The sequence below is a fragment of the Panthera tigris genome, chromosome D2 (genome assembly GCF_018350195.1).
Source record: "Panthera tigris isolate Pti1 chromosome D2, P.tigris_Pti1_mat1.1, whole genome shotgun sequence".
Taxonomy (NCBI): Eukaryota; Metazoa; Chordata; class Mammalia; order Carnivora; family Felidae; genus Panthera; species Panthera tigris.
The window spans coordinates 68,920,612-68,943,504 of NC_056670.1; the positions used below are offsets into that span (position 1 = coordinate 68,920,612).

General features: G+C 40.0%; 1 protein-coding gene across 9 annotated transcripts in view; it reads left to right on the top strand.

Annotated features, from left to right (window-relative positions):
- VTI1A (vesicle transport through interaction with t-SNAREs 1A) overlaps nt 1-22,893 on the top strand; it is a 356,388-nt gene that overhangs the window by 202,090 nt on the left and 131,405 nt on the right. For 6 of the 9 annotated variants that reach the window (XM_015539822.2, XM_015539823.2, XM_042960386.1 and 3 more), the window contains 2 exons: nt 4,363-4,433; nt 5,100-5,161. In XM_015539822.2, the coding sequence (XP_015395308.1) occupies nt 4,363-4,433; nt 5,100-5,161 (133 nt within the window). Of the gene's footprint in view, nt 1-4,362; nt 4,434-5,099; nt 5,173-7,853; nt 7,970-22,893 lie in introns of those variants that run through there. The other 3 variants (XM_007087174.3, XM_015539827.2, XM_042960389.1) reach the window with 2 other exon arrangements.

The following is a 22,893-nucleotide window of genomic DNA, read 5'->3' on the forward strand; positions in this document are numbered from 1 at the left end:
TCATTCTGGATAATTCTGAAAACAAAAACTCACTTTGTAAGTTTGAATGCCACACTCCCAGGATAATTCCCAGGACCGCTGTGGACAGGATAGAAGAGGAGGAAAGGCACTTTTCTTTCCAGGAATTCATTTGTCATGCTCATATTGACATGTTAGAATTCCAGCATGTGGCATCAGTTTTTATTTTTCTTTATGCTTCCCATTTTTTCTTACTCTCAAGAACATCCTCACAGTCAACAGGTGCAGTATTTATAAAATTTATGATTTCTCAAGTTATCTCAGTAGAGGCAGCGTGGCTATTCCCATTCTAAAGGCACTATGAAAGTTTCAAGGACTGAAAACCATAGACTGGGAATATCAGATCTGCACTTGTTTAGGCCTATAAGCTTGTGCCCTTTCTTTATTAGAGTTTTGGTGAATGCTTGTATCTTCAGTCAAATTTTTCAAGAAAAGTAAACCTAACAGTGTTACTAATTTTTTAAGAAAATAATCCCTAAATGTCTAATACTATTCCGACCAAGATAGTTTAAAAAATTACTTTAAAAATAATCCTTTCCCAAGGTGCCTGGGTGGCTCAGTCAGTTTAGTGTCAGACTCTTGACTTCAGCTCAGGTCATGTTCACGAGGTCGAGCCCCATGTCGGGCTCTGCGCTGACAGCATGGATCCTGCTTGGGATTCTCTCTCTCTCTCTCTCTCTCTCTCTTTCTTTCTCTCTCTCCCTCTCTCCCTCTCTCCCTCTCTCCCTCTCTCCCTCTCTCCCTCTCTCTCTGTCTCTCTCTCTCTCTCTCTCTCTCTCTCTGCCCCTCCTTTGCTCATGCTCACTCTCCCTCTCCCTCTCTCTCTCAAAAATAAATAAACTTCAAAATTTTTTAATTTAAAAATTTTTAAAAATAAGAATAATCCTTTCCATCTTTGTCTTGCTTTGACTGGGGTAGGAGAACACATAATGAAGAAACCGTACATCACTTTGCTTGAATTTTTCCTTTCATTCTATAAGCGTGGGCATTTCTAATGTGCCTGGCCTGGACTTTTCTTTATTGGGGCATTAAAATTGAAGGTAGTGGGGCGCCTGGGTGGTTTAGTTGGTTAAGCATCTGACTCTTGGTTTCGGCTCAGGTCATAATCTCATGGTTTCATGAGTTCAAGCCCTGAGTCAGGCTCCATGCTAACAGTGCAGAGCCTGCTTGAGATTCTCTGTCTCCCTTTCTGCCCCTCCCCCACTCACACTGTCACTGTTTCTCTCAAAATATGTAAATAAACATAAAATAAATAAAATTGAAGGTAGCAAGTAAGAAATGAAAAACAGAATTCTGTTTCCAACAAATGGACGGTACCTGTGTATTAAGACCAAGATGTGTGCAGTCTTGCCAGTGTCTCTTCTCTTGCCAGATGGGTTAAGACTTCGGATGCTGAGATATTTCCCAGGAGACAAGGAGAGTTGAGGGAGTGATTTAACAGCTCGTGAATAAGGCCTGAGCTCTTTACCTTGTTTTGTTGATTCCTTCAGTAGCGGACTGTGGATCCATTCAGAATAATTTTTCCCCTAGCAAACCTGATAGAATTGTGGATCTGTTACCTACATTCATTCCAATGTTGACTTCTCCGATGCCACACACAACAAATTTATAAGCCAGAGATTTGAGAGCAAGAATATCGCAAACCTTTCGTGCACTTTATATACTCCATCCATGTACTTTTTTTCAATTGCTCATCGCTTCCTTCCACAAACACTTACTGGAAACATTATGCTGGTGACAGACACATGATAATAACCTATTTCCTATTTGTTTGAAATTATATATTATAATGCCATTAATCTTGATAGGAGAAAATATTACGTAAGTAGTATTTTGCTAAAATGATTAAGGTATTGATGGTGTCCATAGATATTTGAGATTTTTAGTTAAAGTGAGTTAAAATTGCTAAATTCTATTAAAGGATTTCAATGCAACACTTAATAGTATAACAGAATTGAATATTGTAGTTCATATGCAAAAAAAGGAAAAAGTTAGCTCCAATGTTTTTTCCTTCTTTATTATTGGTATCATCTTCCACTTTTACTGTGCCTCTACCGGGAGCCACATATCTGATCCAATTTACTTTAAGTGTCAATTGAATGGAATCAATGAAAAGCTAACATCTATCTGAGAAGAAATACTATAATAGGAAGACACTATACTGGAAAGAATTTTCAGAGTTTGTATAGGTATCAAAAATATATTTATGCTATTGAATTTAAGCATTTTTTATTACTTGGATTTTCTGTCATGAAAGGAATATACAGAGGTGCCTTGGTGGCTCAGCTGGTTAAGTGTCGACTCTTGATTTTGGCTCAGGACGTGATCTCACAGTTCGTGAGATCCAGCCCCAAGTCGGATTTTTTGCTTACAGCGTGGAGCCTGCTTGTGATTCTCTCTCTCTCTCTCTCTCTCTCTCTCTCTCTCTCTGCACCTCCCCAGCTTGTGCACATGCACATGCTCCTCTCTCTCTCAAAATAAATAAACATTTAAAAAATGAATATACAGTCCTTTTTCTGGTGTGCCACGAAATACAAACTCTAGTGTAGTATTTGCCCTTTAGCTGCCAAATCTTCACTCGTAACACAAAAGTTCATGAGTGCAGAACTTGATCTCCTTTACTGCCCATGTCCCCAGCATCTACACCTGGCACAGAGTAGGAACTTTATGATTTTTCATTGAGTGCATTGATTCCCATGTATTATACTATGACATGCATTTGTATGGTATCGTATGGCTTTCAAAACATTTTTACTTAGGTTAATTTCATTTGACTATTACAACAATTTTGTGAGAAATGTAGGACAGATATTTTATCTTGTGATACCCAGTTCAAGTGGTTTGTGGTAGACCTAAGATTGGAGGGGGCCCAGCTGATAACAGTCCATTGGTTTTTTTAATATCAATCATCATCATTCAGTAAATGCTTATTATTATAGGCCAGTCACTGTATTAAATAATTTAGCTGAATTATTTAACCTTTGCCATGACATAGCCCCATGACATAAAATGATCTTCCTTCCATTTTAGAGATGAAGAACCAAAGCACAACGAGGTTAGGTGATGTATGCAAGGTCAGCACTGGGGATTAGGCTCGAGCAGTGTGAGTTCCCAGCCCAAGCTCTCAATATGGTCTAACCACTGCTCCACAGTTTTTTAGGATGTCCCTCTAAAAAGTTGGCTAATGTACATAGCTGAGCCAAATAACTACCATGGTGATTTCCTAATGATTTTATTAAATTATTTGCTATCACTGTAATAGATTCTTAATGAGTGTCTCAACAAATTTATAAGCCAGAGATAACTGTTGTTATAGGTTATGGGTAAAGAGAAAAGACAATACAAAAGAAAAAAAAAAGGAAATATGGGTATGTGATTGTCAGAATGTAGGAGTCAGGTGGGTTGCCAACATTACAAGGGAGTCAGATTTGTCATTCTTCTGTTATAGACTAAGGTACCTCCCAGGTGATGGAGAATGAGTCTGGAAAAGAAATTATTCAAGGCAGCTGCATATTTGTCAGGTTAGGACATACCTACAGTCTTGTCAAAGGAGGAGAGCCAACCAGTGCCAACCAAATGGGATGATCATGGCAGAGGAAAACCTCGTTGGAGCTCAGCAGTGTGCTTCTTAACGAATGTTCTAACCTGCCTATTCCTGTATAAATGGGAGTTCTGTCTGCAGCTTGAGCTTCACACAGCTCCTCAACCATGTGTGAAGTGCACCTCATCGTGACTCAAGTATCCACAGCGGCTGAGAACATGCTAAAGGAGCTCTTGCTCCCAGAGAGTAGAAGCCTGGAGAGAGTTCCACTGACAATAAGCTGAAGTAGTTGAGAGAACAAGGACTGTGCACGTGGGGCAAATACATTAAAATCAGATTGTTCTAAATGGAGTTTCACTTACCTATGCAAAGCAGTGCAATAATAAAGCTGGGGAGGTAGAGTAGAATCATCAACATTAGTTATAACCTGCAAAACCAAAGATTAGATTCCATGTTGATAAAATGATAGGAAGACCACCGAACCTGGGCTCTCCATCTCGGTGGATAACAAATATGCCGAGGTGGCCTTCTGCAAGACATATCACCTCAATCGTCACCACCTTTTTGGTTATGTTCTATAGGTTGAATTGTAAATCCTATCTAATCATATCTAAGATATACAGGTAAATTTATTAAATACTTTCTAAATATTTTTCAAGTACATGAATTGAACTATGCATCCAGTATGTAATGTACAGTTATTGAACATTAACTCTGGGCCTGCTGCCATTTTGGTACTTCTGGGGGTTGTTCCCACTTATACCCAAAGTTGCCTTTCGTCACCCAACTTTCCTTTTCCATAGAGCAAATTGGCCAGGAGATGTTGGAAAACCTCAGTCACGACAGAGAAAAGATACAGCGAGCACGTGAACGAGTAAGTAAAAGTGATACCGTTTTTTTCAGAAGTTCAGTAAATAATAAGGCATAGAAGGCACATGCATAGACAGTAACAGTGACATAAATGCAAGTGTGTATAAAAAAGGCAAGGGTGGATGAGGGATGTCGAGTAAGAGAAGAGAAAAAAGAGTGTGCAATGGAGAAAGAATATGCTCTTTCTTTCCCCATCCCAGAATGCCCCCAGGTAGATATTTTATTTAGCTCTATAACTGAGAAGGTCATGAGGGAGATTTTGGAGTATGTCAAGTCTTTCAGGGTGAAAGCTGTAAACATAATGATGTCTCATCTTCACTTAGTTCATTTCGTTACCGTTTATATTTGTAGGACTTTGCACATTCGAAATTGGATTTTAATTACCAGATGTTTATTCAACTTTATCAGCCTGCAAGACATTTGCTTTTATAGCCAGTTCAAGTATCCAGCTTAAAGCTCCTGGGATTATCTATTACATGTAATTTTCTAAATCAAAGAATTTTCAGAGACTGTGTAGGTAACAAGGTGTATTTTAGTGTATTTAAGTATTTTTTCATTAATTGGATTTTCATCCGTGAGAAAAACTCCTGCTTGCCAGTGCACTTTCGATACAATCCAACTACATGAAGTCTCACTTTGTTTTGTTTTAATGCTGCTTTTCTCCTTCTAGCTTCGAGAAACAGATGCTAACTTGGGGAAAAGCTCCAGGGTCCTGACGGGGATGTTGCGAAGGTAAGAGCAAGGTAGGGACCTATCTTCCTCTCTCTCCCTTTTTTGAAACTGTGTTTTTCATCTAGTTGCAACTGGGCACTTTCCAGGCATGTGAGCCTCTGCTCTTAGTACCCTGTGTCAAGACCCTTTTGAAATGACAGAGCACTGATATTAACTCTTGTTTGGACAGGGACACATACTGAGTAACTTAGATTAGAGAGAAGGTTTGAGCTAGGGGGTTTACCTCAAGCTATGGAAAAAATTAGGGTTAGACATGAAGTACTTTTTCATAGCCTGAGGAAGTCCCCATGGCAGGAGCAGACTGATTTTATTTTCTGTTTCAATAGCCTCCTTCTCCTAGAAGGAATGCGGGCCTGCCAGTATCATGAGCACACTTGGTATTAGCTTTGCTCTCTCCCTGTTGCCTTGTTTTCATTTCTTTTTTAAGAGACACTGTTTGGGGAAACATTTCAATCGTGTATATACTTAAAGATGATGTTTACAATTTAAAGATTATCTGAATAATATGAATTCACATGTGCGCGCGAACAGATGTTAATGTTTTATGTGTGCGACTAACCTTCAACTGATGGAAAACATTCAGGAGAGTATGCGGAAATAAGTGAATGAATATGGGTAATATTCTATATTCTATGTTTCTGGGGGAGGGGAGTGAGAAATGTGTTTTCACTGTTCTGAAAGTCAGAGACATTTTTTACGTAGGTGTATTTAGCATGGCATTTTCTTACGTTCGGAATCTACCAAGGAAGGTTATCATCTAGCACAGCCTTCGGTTTAGAACTGTAGCTCGCAGTGTGAATGAGAAAGGTTGAGAATCGCTCCACAACAGCTTAATTGGAATTTTAAAGAAGAAATCCTTTAGCATGGACACTATAGAGACAACTAATTTAGAGAAAGGAAAGTCTTCTCTGATCATGTATCTGTACGTAAGAATTCGCTAGAAGTGTGTTTGCTGTGTTCGTGATGGACAGCACAAGACCCAGTCGTAGGGTTGCTTGGTCTCCATCAGGCTGATAGGTCTTGAGCCTGAAGTTCCTGGGACACTCCAAACCAACACTGGCCTAACTCCACAGGCCCCTGATTTTCCTGCAGGCACAGTCCCAATTCAGCACCATAAGCCACTGAATCCTCTGCTTAAGAGTAATACATAAATGACCTAGAAAAACGCAAAATCCACAGAGAAGTGGCAATTGAGAGGAAGGGTTCAGTGCCTATAGACAATAAAAATGAAAAAAAGGAAAAAAAAATCCTCTATTGCTTCCCTGGGAGGGCCCCTGCGATGTGAGCTGTAACGAGTATTCTGCCTATGTCTCCATTTTGTCAAATCTCATTAAAGAGTTTATGTCAATTGAGCCGTCCAGAAATCATTCATCATTTTTAGTGTAAAAAAAATCATGCGGTTATTTAAATAATATCATATTAATGTTAAAGTTCAGCTGTCATTTAATGGTATGGCTTAATCAGATGTAGCATTTAGGAAAAATAGTTTCTGCGGGCTCTACGTGGCTTTCAGGTTGGCAGATTCAAATAAGGATTTATGAGTTTCTGAACCAATGTATTTCTGTCCATGTTTCTGCTTGATGTACCTCACCCTTTTGTGCAGGACACTGCAGACAGTTATTTCAGCAAATAAAGCATCTCCTCATATTGTGTTTGAATAAATTTGCAAGTCATTTAGAGAGGGTGAAGCGCAGACATCCTGCAACCTTTGACTGGGCTTTCTGTAGGACAGTCATACTAACGCGCCTGTTTCATAAGCCTACAGAGGGAAATTACTCCTCCGAAACCCACTTGGGGTCCTCTTTGTAGGTAAACTCAGTCCATCACTGACTCATCTCCTTTTGGGATCTGTCTAGAGAGTGAATAGAAATAAAAATCTTCAGGTGGACGTCACCTTGCTGTGATGAGCCAAGGAAACTCTGAGGCCCTCCTGTGCATAGCAGCGATCGTGTTTTTTACAAGACTCAGCTAGGATCTTGGTATCAGCCAAGGGATCCAGATACTCTTAATGCTGTACCTTCACTGAGTCTCTGGGGAACCAAAGGCAGATGGTGGTTTTGTTTGGTTCCTAATTACTTATCCCACCTGATATACGGTTTATTTTGGTCTTGGGAAAAGGCAGAAATGTTTGATCAACTTCTTCACTCCATTATTTTTATTATTCCCTGGAAAAACAGTCTCTAGAGACATGGGACCAGCTTTTATGTCCCCAAGTCTCTTATTGAATACTCTGATTTTGCTTCCTCTGTTACATCCCTCCCATTCGCAGGGACTTACTTCCCTTCCAGCACTGGTGAGATTTTAATTCAGAGAGAGAAATCACATTCTGTTACCAAAACCACATCGCGACGTTGTGCGTCAGCAGTTGCGTTTAAGTTAAGGTGTAATACCAAGCCACGCGCCCATCTGTCACCTTCACAAGTGTGTAAAGGGAATGAACGTGCTCCTCGTGCAGTGTCGGCATCCACCTCCAGATAACACGAGCTTATTTATTTGCATGTGATGAATTGTGTATGACCGAGAATATTCTACTAACATACTAAACCAAGGAATTAATTTATTTAGAGGAAAGGTTGCTGATTATTTTTATTTTTTTTAAATTAAGTTGCTTTCAATTCTGTATGGAACGGTAACGTTCCATATACAGAATGATGGCCTTTGCCCCTCATTTGGGTCATTTTGTTTTGTTTAGCCTGTGGTGAAGACAGGTGAGACCGATGTTCCGTCAATGTCAAAGTCTGTATATAAACCCACCTGGTTATCTGCAAGACGGACTGAAAGCAGATAGGGAAGTAAAAATGAGTAAGTGACAGCCACCACCATTCATGCTTTTTTAATGTTTTATTACCATCACATGAGGTAAAAAAAAAAAAAATCTATTTCCTTCTTTTCTCTCTCCCTTCCTGCTTTCCTTCCTTTCTCCTTTCTGCTTATTCACTTCCTCAGTAAATACTTAACACCTGGAAACAAAGCCTTGGGGAATCCTCAGATGAAACCAATTCGATCCTTGCCCTCAGTCCTGCTGGAGAATCCGTACTGTGGGAATTCCTAGAACTACCTCCTTCTCAAGGAAACTTCTGAGGATTCCTTAACTCCAGCGAATGCTTACTGGTCGTTAAAAAGGGTGCCAGGGAAACAAATAACCAATAGAAAATATCATCTAACTAGCTATAAAACCAGTACGTTTCAAAAGTTTAGAGAGGTAGGAGATTTATAGAATCATAAACAAGCTTTGAAAGGAACTAACCAGGCAAAAAACACTGAGGCATACCTAGTTTAGTGAAGCAGCAGCTGATTCAACTAAAATAAATAAATAAATTGTTCTTCCTGTAACGTTGCTATATTACCAAAAAGGAGAACGCAAAGGAGAAAATTGGCCCATTCAAAATTATGATAGTGAAACTTGACATCAGAACACAGATATAGCTGATTTCCTGGAAAGTAATTTTTCTTCTGTCTTGACAGAAGATAGAGAGCTGGCTAGGGACAAACGGCTCATTTCCTGACCCTATAGACAGAGTTTTAAATAAAGTGCTATCCAGATAATAACGAAAATGGTCATGAAACAAATGGCTATTCGTGTGGTGACTGGAGCCGAAGAAATGAATTTTTCACGGACTCTCACAAAATGTGATTATTGCAACTGGGGTTGTCTTGAGGTGTCACAAATAACACTGAGAGGCTTAGATGTTGCTCTTCATAAACTTGCACGTATATGCACGTTTGTGTGTGTATTATTTCCTGTACATTTGACTGGGAAGTCAAAGAGCAAACAGAGTGGGCAATCAGTGAAAATAAAAATAGCAGTTTTTGACATTTTCAGTCAGAAAACAAAAGACATCATGATTCTGGCTTTTTGGGGGTTTTTTTTGTTTTTGTTTTTTTTACCTCTGAAGAGTGAATAATTTATTGGTAACAGTATATTTGTTTCTAAAAGTATCTTGGGAATACAACAGTTATAATTTGAGATCTCCTTTGACATAAATTTGGAGGGCACTCTACAAGTTTATGTTGGCTGACAAAAGGCTTACAAAAAGAAATGGCATATGTAATAGTTTTAAAACATCTTTTTCTATATGATTACCTTAATATCAAATAATTTCCTCTCTCCCACCCGCTCCCTGTGTGTGCCTCTACTATTTTAATTTTTTTCAATTTTTTTGAATTTAAAAAATAAAAACAATGTTTCCTTCAAACAGTGAATTCTTGCTTATTCTTCCAGAATGCATGTAGTAACTTGTTAAAGCATGTAACTGGTGAGAGGCCTTTTGTAACTAATCTATAAGCTACACAAACCAGGTAGTGTTAAATGCTGTTGGCCTAGCAAGCACTATTCATGTGTTATTATTTATTACATGTATTTTTTTGTTAGAACTACTTTGGAGCCAGTCTGGGGAGTAATTGCCACCTACTATCGCTGTCACATTTTCATTTTAAACATGGTTTTGTTGCTTGGTAGAATGACAGGTAAAACATCTGGAAAATTTAAATGTACTATCAAAATGATCCATAAGGGTAAGCATACCAGAAATACCAACACAAGATCTGTAAGCAATTGAAATACAAAAAAAAAAAAAAAAAATGTTTGTTTAGTAAACAAATTTTTTCTTAAAGAGGGGCGCCTGGGTGGCTCCCTCGGTTGGGCGTCCAACTTCGGCTCAGGTCATGATCTCGTGGTTTGTGAGTTCAAGCCCCGTGTCGGGCTCTCTGCTGACAGCTCAGAGCCTGGAGCCTGCTTCGGATTCTGTGTCTCCCCGTCTCTCGGCCCCTCCCCTGTTCACGCTCTGTCTCTCTCTGTTTTTTCCAGCTGTTGCTCACAGATAGTCAGACAGCCTTGCTAGATGAGCAGAAAGCAGTGAACAAACCCCACCAGACCCCACCAGCTAAGATGGGCCTGGTGTTTGTAGACAGGGAAGCTGTTGTGTACCAATGGCGTCCAAGGGGGGTGTGTTTTTGAGGAGTCCTTTAAGATTATTTTATTTTTGACCACAGACTGTGGGGCCTTAACTAGAGATGAATCTATAATCTCCCTTACCTCCAGTATTCTGCAAGTATCATTGCGAGGAAATTTGTCATATATCTCACCTTATATCTCTGGGGCCTTATCCTCACTGGAGAAAGCAATCTGGTTTTGTTTGACTATTCAAAACGAAATTCCTGCATTTGCATCAAGAGGCATATGCCTCAATGGATAAGGGGTACGCTCTGTGGCCACACTGGACCTGCCACTTTCTAGCTATGAACCTTTGACAAGAATCCACTCTCTATGCCTCAGTTTCCCCCTCTATAAAAGAAGGAAGACAACAGTCCCTATCTCACAAATTGTTATGAGCGTTAAATGAGTCAATACATGTAAAGTACACACAACAGTGTCTGTTACATAGTAAGGGCTCAATAAATGCAAAAATGTTTGTTGTCATCATCATCATTGCTAAAAAAAAAAAAAAAAAGAAAGAAAAGAAAGAAAAAAGCCTGGGGGCAAACTCTGAAATCAACGTGATAATTAGTAGTTATTTTAGGTCAGTGAATTTCCAATGGATATGTTTAAACTATCGTTTTTTCCACTGCCAGACCTCCCAAATAATTGTTATAAAATTAAAACTTAGTAATAATAGAAATAAAACTATGCCTGTCTCAGTGCTGGTGCTCCCGCTCTCCCCCCACCCCCCAGTCTGTGACCGTCACCGGGCAGTGCTGCTTGAACCACTCCAGAGCGCTAGGGTACTGCTCAGAGCAGAGAGATCCTCTGCGCTCAATCCTTCCCTCTCTTTGGACTATTTAGAGAAGGGAGCCTCTTGGTCGGTCCCTATGCTTCTTCTCCCCTTCTTAGGTTCTTCTAAATACCGTCGGCCAGTTTATCTTGCAGAGTGCAAAACTAGCACTGCTTCCTTTCTGCCTAGAAATCTCCTGCGGTTCCCCACTGCCCACTGACCCATGTCCTCCTTAGTCTAACCCCGAAGGTCTTTCAGTGAACATTCTCGCTTCCTTTGCCTTTACTCCTGTTGCATAGACCCATGTCTCTACTGAAGTTAATTACCTCCCATCTCCAAAACTAGCCCTAACCGGTTATTCACCTATCCTATATCTTTGTTTTTTCTGTTACTTCTACCTGGATATCCTCCTTTTCTCACCTATTATAGTCAAGAATCTTCTGGATGAAAGTGACAGAAACCCAGATCAAGCTAGCCATAAGCCACAAAAAGGAAACATATACCACATACATCTTAATGGTTCAAGGGCAGAAGCAACTTCAAACACAGTGGAATCTAAGGTTCTGATAGCAGTGTCAGGACTGGGTCTTGCTCTCTCCATCTCTCAGCCTGGCTGTCTTGTGCACGGGTCTCTCTTATAGAGACAGTTTTTGCCAGCCCTCTCAGCGACACTCATTGAACGTAGCCATTTTTCCCCTCACTAGTTCCAATAGGAGTCATAGCATGGAGTCTTCCTGGTTCTAGTTTCGCTCTGGTTGGGTAAAAATCCCATTGATCTAGGATTTGTCATTTTAGACCTGGGACCTCATGCAGGGGGTGGACACTCGGTCTGAGAATAGACAAAGCCTAGTTTCCTCAGAAAAATTCAGGAACTTTTACTAGAAAGGGGAATAGAAACTGGGTAAGTAAAAACAACAGATAGTATCTTCAGAATATTCTAGATAAACTTTTATCTGTACTCTGTATCTCACCTGGAATACCGCTCTGTCCATCAAGCCTTTATCAGTCTCTCAGCCAGAAATGATCTGTCTTCGGTCTGATTCTTCACAGTCATTTATTCCTACAAGGCATTAACATCTTCTGCTTTGCGTTGTGTCTATTGTACTTGTATGTCTTACACCTCCTAATTTTCTTCTAGACCTTTTTTATCCCCTACTTCCTCCCTCAAAGAATTTTCTACAGCTCCCCACCACATTGTGCAAACAGCTGAAACAAATACGGGGGGGAAATCCAAGTGAAAGAGAAATAAAGTGCCGCCTAAGCATAGACTTTCAACAAACTCCTGTACAGATATCCAGACAGGTAGAAAATCCTCTCTGAGAGCAAAGCAGAAAGCACTGTCCGAGGATTCACAGTGTTTTATAAGGTGAAAATAACATTTAGTTGAAGTCAGGCATAACCTTTCTTGCCACAGAGATGGGCCCTGGAAGGAATGGTTTTGGGGAGGTGGTGACAGTTGCCAGGCACATCCCCGCCTTAAAGGGAACGCGGAGTTTCTGTAGATCCAGCTCTTGTCACGCTCCTTAGGACTGGACTCTAAGCTACTTGCAGTCAGGAACCTCATCACATTTAGCCCAGGGTCACGTTACCCTGGCATCGGCCCGATTGGTGAATAACCTTTGGAAAAAGGGCTGAGAATAGTTTCACAGTTGCTGTGTAGGTTCACGGGGGATCATTTAGTTGAAACCCTGCAGGTTTTGATCTGTTGCACTTCGGTGACCACGTAAACATGTTCATTCAAAGATAAAATAAGCCGCATCACAAGAACAATATTTCTGTCCATTATTTAATCACAATGGGAAAGCATCTTATATTTTCCTTGGTTGTGAGCCACAATTTGACCTCATTCTTGAATTACTTTTCTTTTATGATTTTTCCTTTTTTTCCCCAGGATACACGCCTTTCTTGAGCGCTATGTAGAATATGAAGGCTGCACTTCACCTTCACCATCAATGCCTTCTTTGAATGCAGCCTTGAGCTGTTAACTCGAAGCAAGGAGCCCTAGGCCTTCCTTATAAACAAGTAATGGAGCCCTCGGCCCCCCTTGTAAATGGCTATTTATTAACATATACCATCACCAAATAGCATTTTACAATTCCAGGCCCCCGCACCATTACACCACTGTCTGCTCCATTGTGAGTTGAGGGAGGCCTTTGGCCATCTGTTTCATTAAATGCCAGAGGCAGCGAACAATATCTGAACTTTCTAAAGCGAGTGTCCGGGGCTTCTCCCTTCACAAATCTCCCCCTTCTGCTCGCTGCCCCTGCCGCCATCACCGCCACCACCGCCACCATATTTTTTTGTTTGAACGCTCACATTGTAAATTAGTGTATTCACACACCACTTTTAAAAGGCTCGCTGTGTTGGAAGATGGGACAAAGCCAGCTCAGTAGCAGCAGCTCATGCACAGTGCAGGTGGTCGAGCTAGCTGCTACCCAGATCAAAAGTCAAACGACTGTGAAGCTCCTTTTGAAAGTGCAGTTAGGGAGACAAGGCAAGGCTTATCTGCACAAACAAGAACGAGTTATAGATATACATCACAAATGCAGGAGGACAAAAAGGGGTTTCATAATCTTGCGGGATAAGAGAACCTTCCAATGCTGACAATTCTGAGGGCATCTCTGGAATACGCAGCTTGTTGTTGTTTTTTCTTTCTCTCTCTCTCCCCGCCCCCCTGCTTTTTTTTTTTTTTTTTTTTTTGGTAAAATTAGTCTTTTATTGTGTGGTGATTGATAATTATTATTTATGCTTTGGTGCTGTTCCTAAAGTAGCTAAGAATTTTTTTAAGCCACCTTTGAGGCAGGAAATGGCTCCTTTTCATGGTTCCATTTTATTTTTCAACAACATTTAAGGACAGACTCCTATTTATACCACACAAGCAGTCTTGTCTGTTGTAAACAAAGTAAGTGGCTGGGAATTGTGCTTTCCCAGAAATGTTTTCCAGGGAAGCCATAATAAGAAACAACTGTGTACATCTTGAGACCTTGTCATCTAGGTATTAAGAAAGAATTCTTTGCTTTTAAGGGGAAAACAAAACAAAACAACAACCAAAAAAAAACAAAAAAACACTGTAAAGAAATATATTCAATATCCTAAAGTATAATTAAAACAGTTCCTAAACTACAAAAGTTTAGGAAATACCAGCAAGGTGGCTGGTATTAGTTGAGGTTGTCTTTATTTTTTATTTGTCTTTATTTTCATTTTAAATTGTCTCTAACGCTTTTGGACAAGATAGAAGCTGAAATGAGACGAGGCATCATCATTTTTTTTAAGCCTCAATGCCCTATTTAAAAAGCTGGTGACTTCTTTGCAAAGTTATGTAAAGAACTTTGGAACTAAAGTGTGAGTATCAGTGGAGAAAATGACAGAATGATAAATTTTACTAAAAATTTACAAAGAGGGTTGAAGAGGCTTTGGAATTTATTTAACAACAACACTCTTGTCTCCTGTGAAATTACATTTTACCTAGAAAAAAACAAATCTGCTTTCCACTTCCAATGCCTTAATGATTTTATGATGAAGAAGAAAAAACTATCAGCCTTTTAATTCCCAAATCAGCCAAAGGCGTCTGAATTTGGGTCCTCGAGTACTCTTCATGAAATCACACCGTCTGTCTCAAGCCCCAGGGCAACAGCCCCTATCCCGGGGTGGACTTCACAGAGTCTCTGAACCACCAGAATTTTCTTGAACATGTTTGCATATGCATGTGTATGTATCTTTCTGGGAATTTTCCACAAGATTTCCAGGAATCCACAACCAATTCCAAAGAACTGAGAAATGATACATGGTAATAGAACTGTGTACAATTCCCTCACTAAATTCCACTTACTTACTTTTCTGTTCTCACATATTTGAAATGTGTTGACCTACCAGATGTGCTTATTTTGAATTTTCCGCAAAATTTAACAAGAAACTTTATAGAATGTCTTCCCCGGGAAATCAGATCATGTATCAAAAATATGTCCTTAATGATAGTCACAGCAAATAAAGTTTATATATGGCCTTATGATTTATAAGGCCCATTCACATACATTATTTCATGTAATGTAATCTTGGAAAGAACTCTGTGGATTGGTATTGTCACTGTTATCCTTATGTTACAGATAATTGACTCCTGCCATAGTTGAGTCTTGCCCAAGGTCATTCCACCCAGATGGGGCAGAACTTGGTCCCATATCCTGGTTTTAGTCACAGAAGCCATGTTCTTAGCAGCATTTTAGCAGTAACAGCAACAGAACATCTTCAAAAGCAAATATTTAATGTTTACCGTGTAAAGGGAATATGTTAACACTGGAGATTCAACAGACTCAGAACTCTAGTCGCAGGGAGTTCAGTATCTTTTAGAAACAACAATACATAGTAACTTGTGCTGTATGGTAACTGAGAGGTAAATGTAGTAGGTGGTGACAGAAAAGAGAAATCCCTGGGAGACTTTATAGAGGAGGTGGCAGGTGTCTGGGTCTGAAAATTACTACCTGATTCTCAACCCACATGTGGGGTTTGCTGTTTCCCTTTCCATGGCAGCTCTAAGGTTGTAACTCCAGCAACAGAGTTAGAATGTTCTGGGCCGGTGTTCGGCTACCAGCATGTTCAGGGCACGTGGGAAGTTAACCAACAACCTGTAACTGTGCTCTTTGATAAAATAATTATGATCCAAAGATGTAGTGAGAATTGTTTTTAGTTGCAACGAAGTTTAAGATTTTCTTCAAGCAGCTAAGGTGAGCTTGAAATCACCTAAACAATCCTGTTTCTAGACACTCGTGAAAAACCTCTTCACGTGTGACACCCCAGTTTTAGAAAGATATTGAAGATTTTCATGCACTTGGCTAAAATCACATATTTATAAAATTTTACAACCTTTGAAATTCCACAAGTAGATGCAAAGACTTGGCAGAGTGCAATGACTATTTTATTTGGTATATTAATTATTTGATAAAATAATAAAGCATGTCACTTTAAAATGCTGACTTTTTTCATATATTCCAATTAAATCTTTCTCATCAAATGGGCTTCTAGAAATTTAGTTAGTAGGAAACTTGCACAGCCAATAAAGAAAAGCATTCATTCTCTGTTCTGTATACATGATCTGAAACCATAGCCTGTTAGGTCTTTTAATCTGTTTGTTCAAGGCCAAGCTATTTATATGGATAATTTTTAAAGCTTCTGTATAAAGGAAAAAAAGAACATTTTATTTATTCACTGAGGTTTTTATGTGCCTTGAAATTGCATAGATAAAGTATTTTCAAGCTCATGGATGTGGAAGAGATAAAAGGTCTCTTATTTTAGAAGGCTTTATGTAAGCTTTTCAAATGTACAGTTTTCTCATGGCTAGAATTTTTTAAATAATACATTATTTCACTACTATAATTGGAGTTTGATGTGGGCATCTTTTTCTTTCCCTGAGTTACATGTTAAATTATGTGTCTAGATCGTCTTTATTAAATTTTACCTTCTGGGTTTTAATAGTTCTCTTATTGGAGAAAATAATTTACTAATCTTCATTTTTAGTATTGGGCAGCTATTTAATATGACTAGGAGTGGAAAACCCAAAAGTCAGATTTCACAGACAAAGAGTGAAAGGTATAACTTGGTTTTGCAATGCGTTGGTATGAAGATGAAAAATTATTTACCTCTTCCTCCTTAAGAACTTTTGCTAAGCCTGGTAGACTATGAAAAGGAGAAGGAGGGGGAAAAAAAGGCATTTTTAAACTCTGGGGCAACTGGATTCAGACCAGATTCTGGGTGAACATTAGCTGCTGTTAGCTCTGCCATGTCAGGGCCAAGAAACAGCTTTCCCTGGCTGGAGCATTCCCAAGCTATCACGGCCATCAGACAGGTGGGGAATAAATATTGTAGAATGGTGGGACATTTGAAGAGCAAGCTTCCGATCCCCAGGACTCAATTTGGACAGGCTTCAATTGGAGCAAACAGGTGTTCCTGGGAGGAACTGTCCTCAGGTGGCTGGGGGGGTGCCATTCTTTCACATACATAAAAAGTTCCCCTTCCTTCTGCCTGCAGGAAAATTAGAATTAACTACAGCTTTTTCTTTTGAAATGGAAAAAGAGAAATAAAAATATGGCACCAGGTTTTGGCTCCAACTGGATTTCCATGGAGCATGTAATCTATGATGAATGAATGAGTGTTCCTGAAGCAAAGCATCCTTGTAGTTTTCAACATTGGAGATACTGTAAAAACTGAATGAATGTAAAGAATCTTTTTTTTTTTTTTTTACCAAAGGCTGTGTCTATAAAGTGGAATAAGCTTTTCTTCTTTCATGCATTTGTTCATCACCAAATATTCATGAGCATTCTATCCATAGAGTATAAGCCAAGGGCTTAGCCTAAGCTGTAGTAACGGTCATCGGTTGGTACATGAAAGTGAACCTGAGTGGTCTTTGGGAAACTGTGGCTAGAAAGTAGTTGCTGGTCTCAGAGATTTCTTTTCTGTAATGCTGCCACACTGAGGATGTAGCTAACGTATTTTATTTGGGGCACTCTTTTTATTTTTTTTAAGTTTATTTATTTATTTTGAGAGAGAGAGAGAGAGAGAACACAGGCACAAGCAGGAGAGGGGCAGAGACGGAAGGTGAGAGAGAATCCCAAGCAGGCTCTGCACTGTCATCACAGAGCCAATCCAAAGCCCTAACCAATCCCTAACTCACAACCCTCAGATCATGACCAGAGCCAAAATCAAGAGTCAGATGCCTAACCTGCTGAGCCACCCAGGCGCCCCCGGGGCACTCTTTTTAAATTACATTTTTGCTGTAAAACACAAACTAGTAACAATAAAGGTAATTTTTTTAAATAAAAAATCATTTTTAGCCCCCCACCTTGAAACAAACTACCTTCTTTGATGCAGATGTTCCCTGGCAGTTTTTCAGTCATGATCTATGTATAATATTCTATGCTTTTCTCACTTGATATTGTATCTTACACATATTTCTGTTTCTACATTGTCTTCACATATTTATATATTTTTCCTAATTAAAAAAAGTATTTTCTAGTAATAAAAGTTTTTTTTTAAAGCCCCTTATTTTGTAGAGAAAGAAATTTATCAAGAAATAGGAAGAAAGTCATCCATAATCACACTGGTGAAAACATAGGAACTCTAAGGTTTTGGCATATTTCATTCCAAGCTTTTTCTATGTATTTTCCTGTGTATTTTATTTCTGTCATTGAGGTCATACAACATTCACAATTTTATATCCCACTCTATACATTAAGATTATATTAAAAACATTTTCCCATGCCATAAAAAACTCTGTAATCCTTATTTATAACAGTGGTATAATATTCTCTCACAGGATTATTTCCTTTACGTTAAACATGGAGATTTTTTCTTTTTTTTTTTAAGATTTTCAAACTTTTTTTTTAAAGTTTATTCATTTATTTTGAGAGAGTGAGAGAGTTGGGGAGGGGCAGAGAGGGAGGGAGAGAGAGATTCCCAAGCAGGCTCTGCGCTGTCAGTGCAAAGCCCGATGTGAAGCTCAAATGCACAGACCATGAGATGAACCTGAGCTGAAAGCAAGAGTTGGACACTTAACCGACTGAGCCACCCAGGCGCCCCAAACATGGAGGTGTTTTCCGACTCCTGCTATACACTGATGCTATGTGTCTGCGTTCATAGAGTGTATTAATTTCTTGGGGTGGCATCCTTGAAGAGAATCAGTGTTTATCTCATTGGTGACTTTGCCACCCTTGATCTAATTTTGTAGTCAGTGGGGATATTTCTTCAAGTAACTTTTTCAGGATAAGTATATGATTCGGATGTATATGAAGAATCACGTTCTTCCTCTGAACCTTAAGGTCTCATTTTCTTTCCCTTGTTTTGTAGGATCTTTTTTTCCATTGTCCTCGTGTTGTTGTGAGTTTTTGTGTGGTTTGGTTACTTTTTAAAACCAACCCTCTCTTGGATCTGCAAGTGGATGGCAGCTTTATATGCTCAGCTCTGTCTAAAGATAGTCCTTTTTGTCGGGACTGTCTTTATGGGAATGAAATGGGAATTCTTCTTTCCCCAACTCCATGACTCTGGGATGAAAAAATGTCTAGTGTGTGGATGCTCAACTGCGATCTCCTCCACCACCAGATATAGGCACACTGTACTTAGGAAGGCCACACTTCCCAGGGTTCAGCACCTTACACCATACCTTTCCTACTGCCATTCAATGTTGATTTATTGTTTCCCTGGGAACTCTAGTTTCTTACTGGCTGTAGAAGAGAAACAAGGTGCGGAACATGGAGGAAGAGGAATGAATACGACAGCCCAAATACCTCCTAAATTGCAGCATCCACTCATGAGAGAGACAACTGCTCAGTTTCTGCTTGTTACAGACGTTGCATTTTTCACCTAGTAGCAGACTTTGTGGAGGGTGGACTACTGCTTACATTTTTCAGCCCAATTCTTTTTTTTTTTTTTAATAGTGGTAGAAAAATCCTTCCAGGCTCTGGCAATTTGTGATGTCAGTTTTGGTGTTGTAAATTATCATCTTGTATTTTTCCATCCCAATTTAATGGGTCCTTTGATAGATGCAACATCAGGAGCCATCAACCAGGCACCATTTTAAACTGGAAACTATGAGTGATCTTTAAAATTGCCCTAGATAAGGGGACCATTTCTGTAGCTCAACCCTTGGGCCTGTATGCCTGGGTGGTCTTGTTTTAACTGTTGCTATTTAATTATTGATGATTTACTACATAAGGCACGGAAGCCTTAGGGAAAATGAAATCCCACGTGCCAGTTTCTTTAGATGAATCTTCTTTGAGGTTTAAGTGTCCCTCTCGGTAATATAGTGAGGCATGATTTAGGGGGTCATTCCAAATACTGCCTGGGAAAAGTCCACCGTGGCATCTCTATTCACTGATGGCGTCTACTGATGCATCCTGAAGACAAGGCCTGTTTGCCTGTGCTGGCCATCATGACAGCCTCACACAAGCCTGTCTACTGTAAGCCAGGCATCCTCACACATTTCCTTACTCCTCATTTCCTTTCTCTGTCCCTCTTGGGGAAAACTCGAATCTCCAGCGATAAAGACTACTTACCTACAGGAACCGATTTCCCCTATTAATGCTCCTATCCTGGGAACCATTTATTAGGAAAATGGTAATTCACTCCACAAATACGTGAAAAGAGGTTTCCTGGGTATGTAAGGATGTATCAAGATGACTCTTGCCTTCAGAAAACCCACACCCTAGTCGGAAAGAGATAAGGAGGGCAGAAGAAGGGCTAACTCAAGATGTTTGGTGATCACAGACCTCAGTGCACAGTTCCTGGAGTCTGGAGATCACCGGCAGGTTGGAGTAATCCGGGTGAGTTTCATGGATGGCATGGCCCTTGAAGGAAGGGTAACATTTGCCTCGGCAAAGTTAAAAGGGATTCCAGGCTAAAGAAACAGCACGAACAGGGAGGTAGCATCTTGCAAGGCAGGTATGGCAGATAATTCAAATCAGCTCTACATTGTCAACTTTATGACTTTTGCCTTTCATTTTCTGATGTTCCCCTTTCAACAGTAGAATGTGGGTCATCTCACAACATGTTCACAGTTGTGCCCAACTGTCATCTGCTTCCCATTTTTACCCTCCCCTCCACTGAGGAGATAAAAGCTTGGCAAAATCACAATGGCCTGAAAACCTACGGTGCACCTTTTTCACCATCATTATTCCTTATTGAACACCTACTATGTGCTCTAGGCAGAACGAACCTTCTGAAAAGACCACGTTCTTCCCTAGTTGTCATGTAGCCCATTAATAAGTTTTGTCTCATGGGTTATTTCCTCCTGAACATGCCTACTTCCCGTGTTTTCCTAAGGATTTAGAAAGGTGTTACAAGTACAGGTGGCTATGTGTGTAGGCAGAATAGACCTCCACCAAAAGATAGGCTTTTTCTTTAGGAGTCCCATGCCATCAAAAATGCCATCCGGAGCCAGTGCCCCCAAATCCTCCCTACGGAGCGTGTTCTCTTAATCATCAGACTTGGTTGTCTCTTTAGAGGCTGTGTGGGCACTATTGTAACCTGTTCTCTCAGCTCTGCATGTGACATAATCAGATTCTTCCCTAGAAGTAGGTCAATACAGGAGCAGAGCAGAGGCGGATCCTGGAGGAACTTAGGAGGTCACATGTCAGAGTCTGGAAGGGCTGAAATCAAACTTAACAACATTGACTGCAACTGGCCTGGCCATGATACTACCTTTTTTTTGTTTGTCCGCTTGCTTATTTGCTTTTAAAGCAACAATTTTGCTTTCATAGGACTTGAAATTTTTAATCCAGTTTTTGCTTGGGGGGAAAAGGTATTAACCACGTGTCTTGTCAAGATATCATTGAAAAAAATTTTCCAAGTCAAAGTCAAATCCGGAGCTGGGGTTCTTTCTAGGTACACAGCTGCTTTATTAATCAGTTCTCTGGATTTTATTATTTCCACTTGCAAATGGGGATCCTTAGCAGACAGCCTTGAAAGAAGTGGCTGTCCTCATCAGCATGACTAAAGGGTGGATAAAATACTTGCATGTGACTGGTATGTTTCTACTACCAAAATCCCTCGGCCTTCAAGTTTATAAAGAGAAAGAAGTGTGGACAGTCAACACAGACATTAGTTCATGGGTGACAGGTCAGCACACCGTGCTGGCTGTGATCCAGTCTGGGTGATTTCTTTTTCCTCTTCTGATGTGGGTTTATTACACAGATAGTATTATCAAAGCAAAAGAAAACAATATGTTTTAAGTTTATTTATTTATTTTGACAGAGAGAGAGAGAGAGAAAACGTGCATGTGTGCGCGAGCGTCACGCAATCAGGGGAGGGACAGAGAGAGGGAGAGAGAATCTTAAGCAGGTTCCATGCTGTCTGCGCAGAGCTGAATGTGGGGTTCTGTCTCATGACCAAGAGATCATGACCTGAGCCAAGATTAAGAGTTGGACACTTAACCACCTGAGCTGCCCAGGCGCCCCAAAAGAAAGCAACATTTTTAAAAAGGAAAGGGAGAAAAATCACTGATAATACACCCACAATGATCTTTTCTTCCTTTTTTTGTTTTAGTATTTATTCATATGTTAACATTTTCCTTTATGTGGCATTAATACAAATTTTAAGTCCCTCTGCCTTTTTTTCTTTTAAACTTAACATGATAGCTTGTGTTACTGTAGTCAATCGGATATTATTGTCACCTTCTCGTTTTTAATCAAGTTATTAGGACATTCACAGAGGTTCAGGAAAGCCCAGCCACATAGGGTTGGCATTCACTGGTTTTTCAGAAAACAGAAGGGCTCACTCTACTGTGTCTTAGAGTTCCTCAGCCTGATATTTAAGAGCGCTATGAGTTTGATAATTGTGTATGATCATCGCATATAACTTCTATACTATCCACACAGACCTCTTGCGTATATTCATTTGAAGGTGTTTCATGATAATATTGTGACAAAGCATATGTATAAACAAACAGGCTGGCCACTCTCTGGTAGAGATGAATGTGGAGGGTTCCAGAAATAGCCTCCTTTTCCCAAAGCGTTCTGTAACTATCTAAAAGGAAAGAACATTCAGCTTAGGGTTCCATGCATCGTCTTTGTCAAATGCTCGTACCTACGTGGTGAATTAATCAGTGTTGATGGTGGCACCTACTTGGTGATGTGTTAGCCAGGTTTTGTCTCTGCCTTGCACAGAGCACTGAGGAACAGTCTTTGAGTCAAAGAGGTTGGGAGGAGGGCTGAAGGGCTGAAAGGCAGGGTGGTTTTAGAGGTGCCCCAGAAGGAGATGGGAGCTGGGTGCCGTGGTAGGAGGTGCTGAACAGCCAGGGGGCAGCATGGAAGCGTTCTGCACCTGTTGGAGGAGGAGAAATGGAGGAAGGGGATGAACGCAAGCTTCACCATTTTTCCTGAGCCCAGCCTCGGGGAGGATGATGGATGACTTTTTGTCATCTGTTGTGTTTCCTCAGGAATCTAAAACGGAATCTCTCTACTGAGACCAGAGGTTGAAAACCGCAAGCTATGGGCCATAAGTGACGTGCAGAACTTTTTTCCTTTGCTTTTTTTTTTTTTT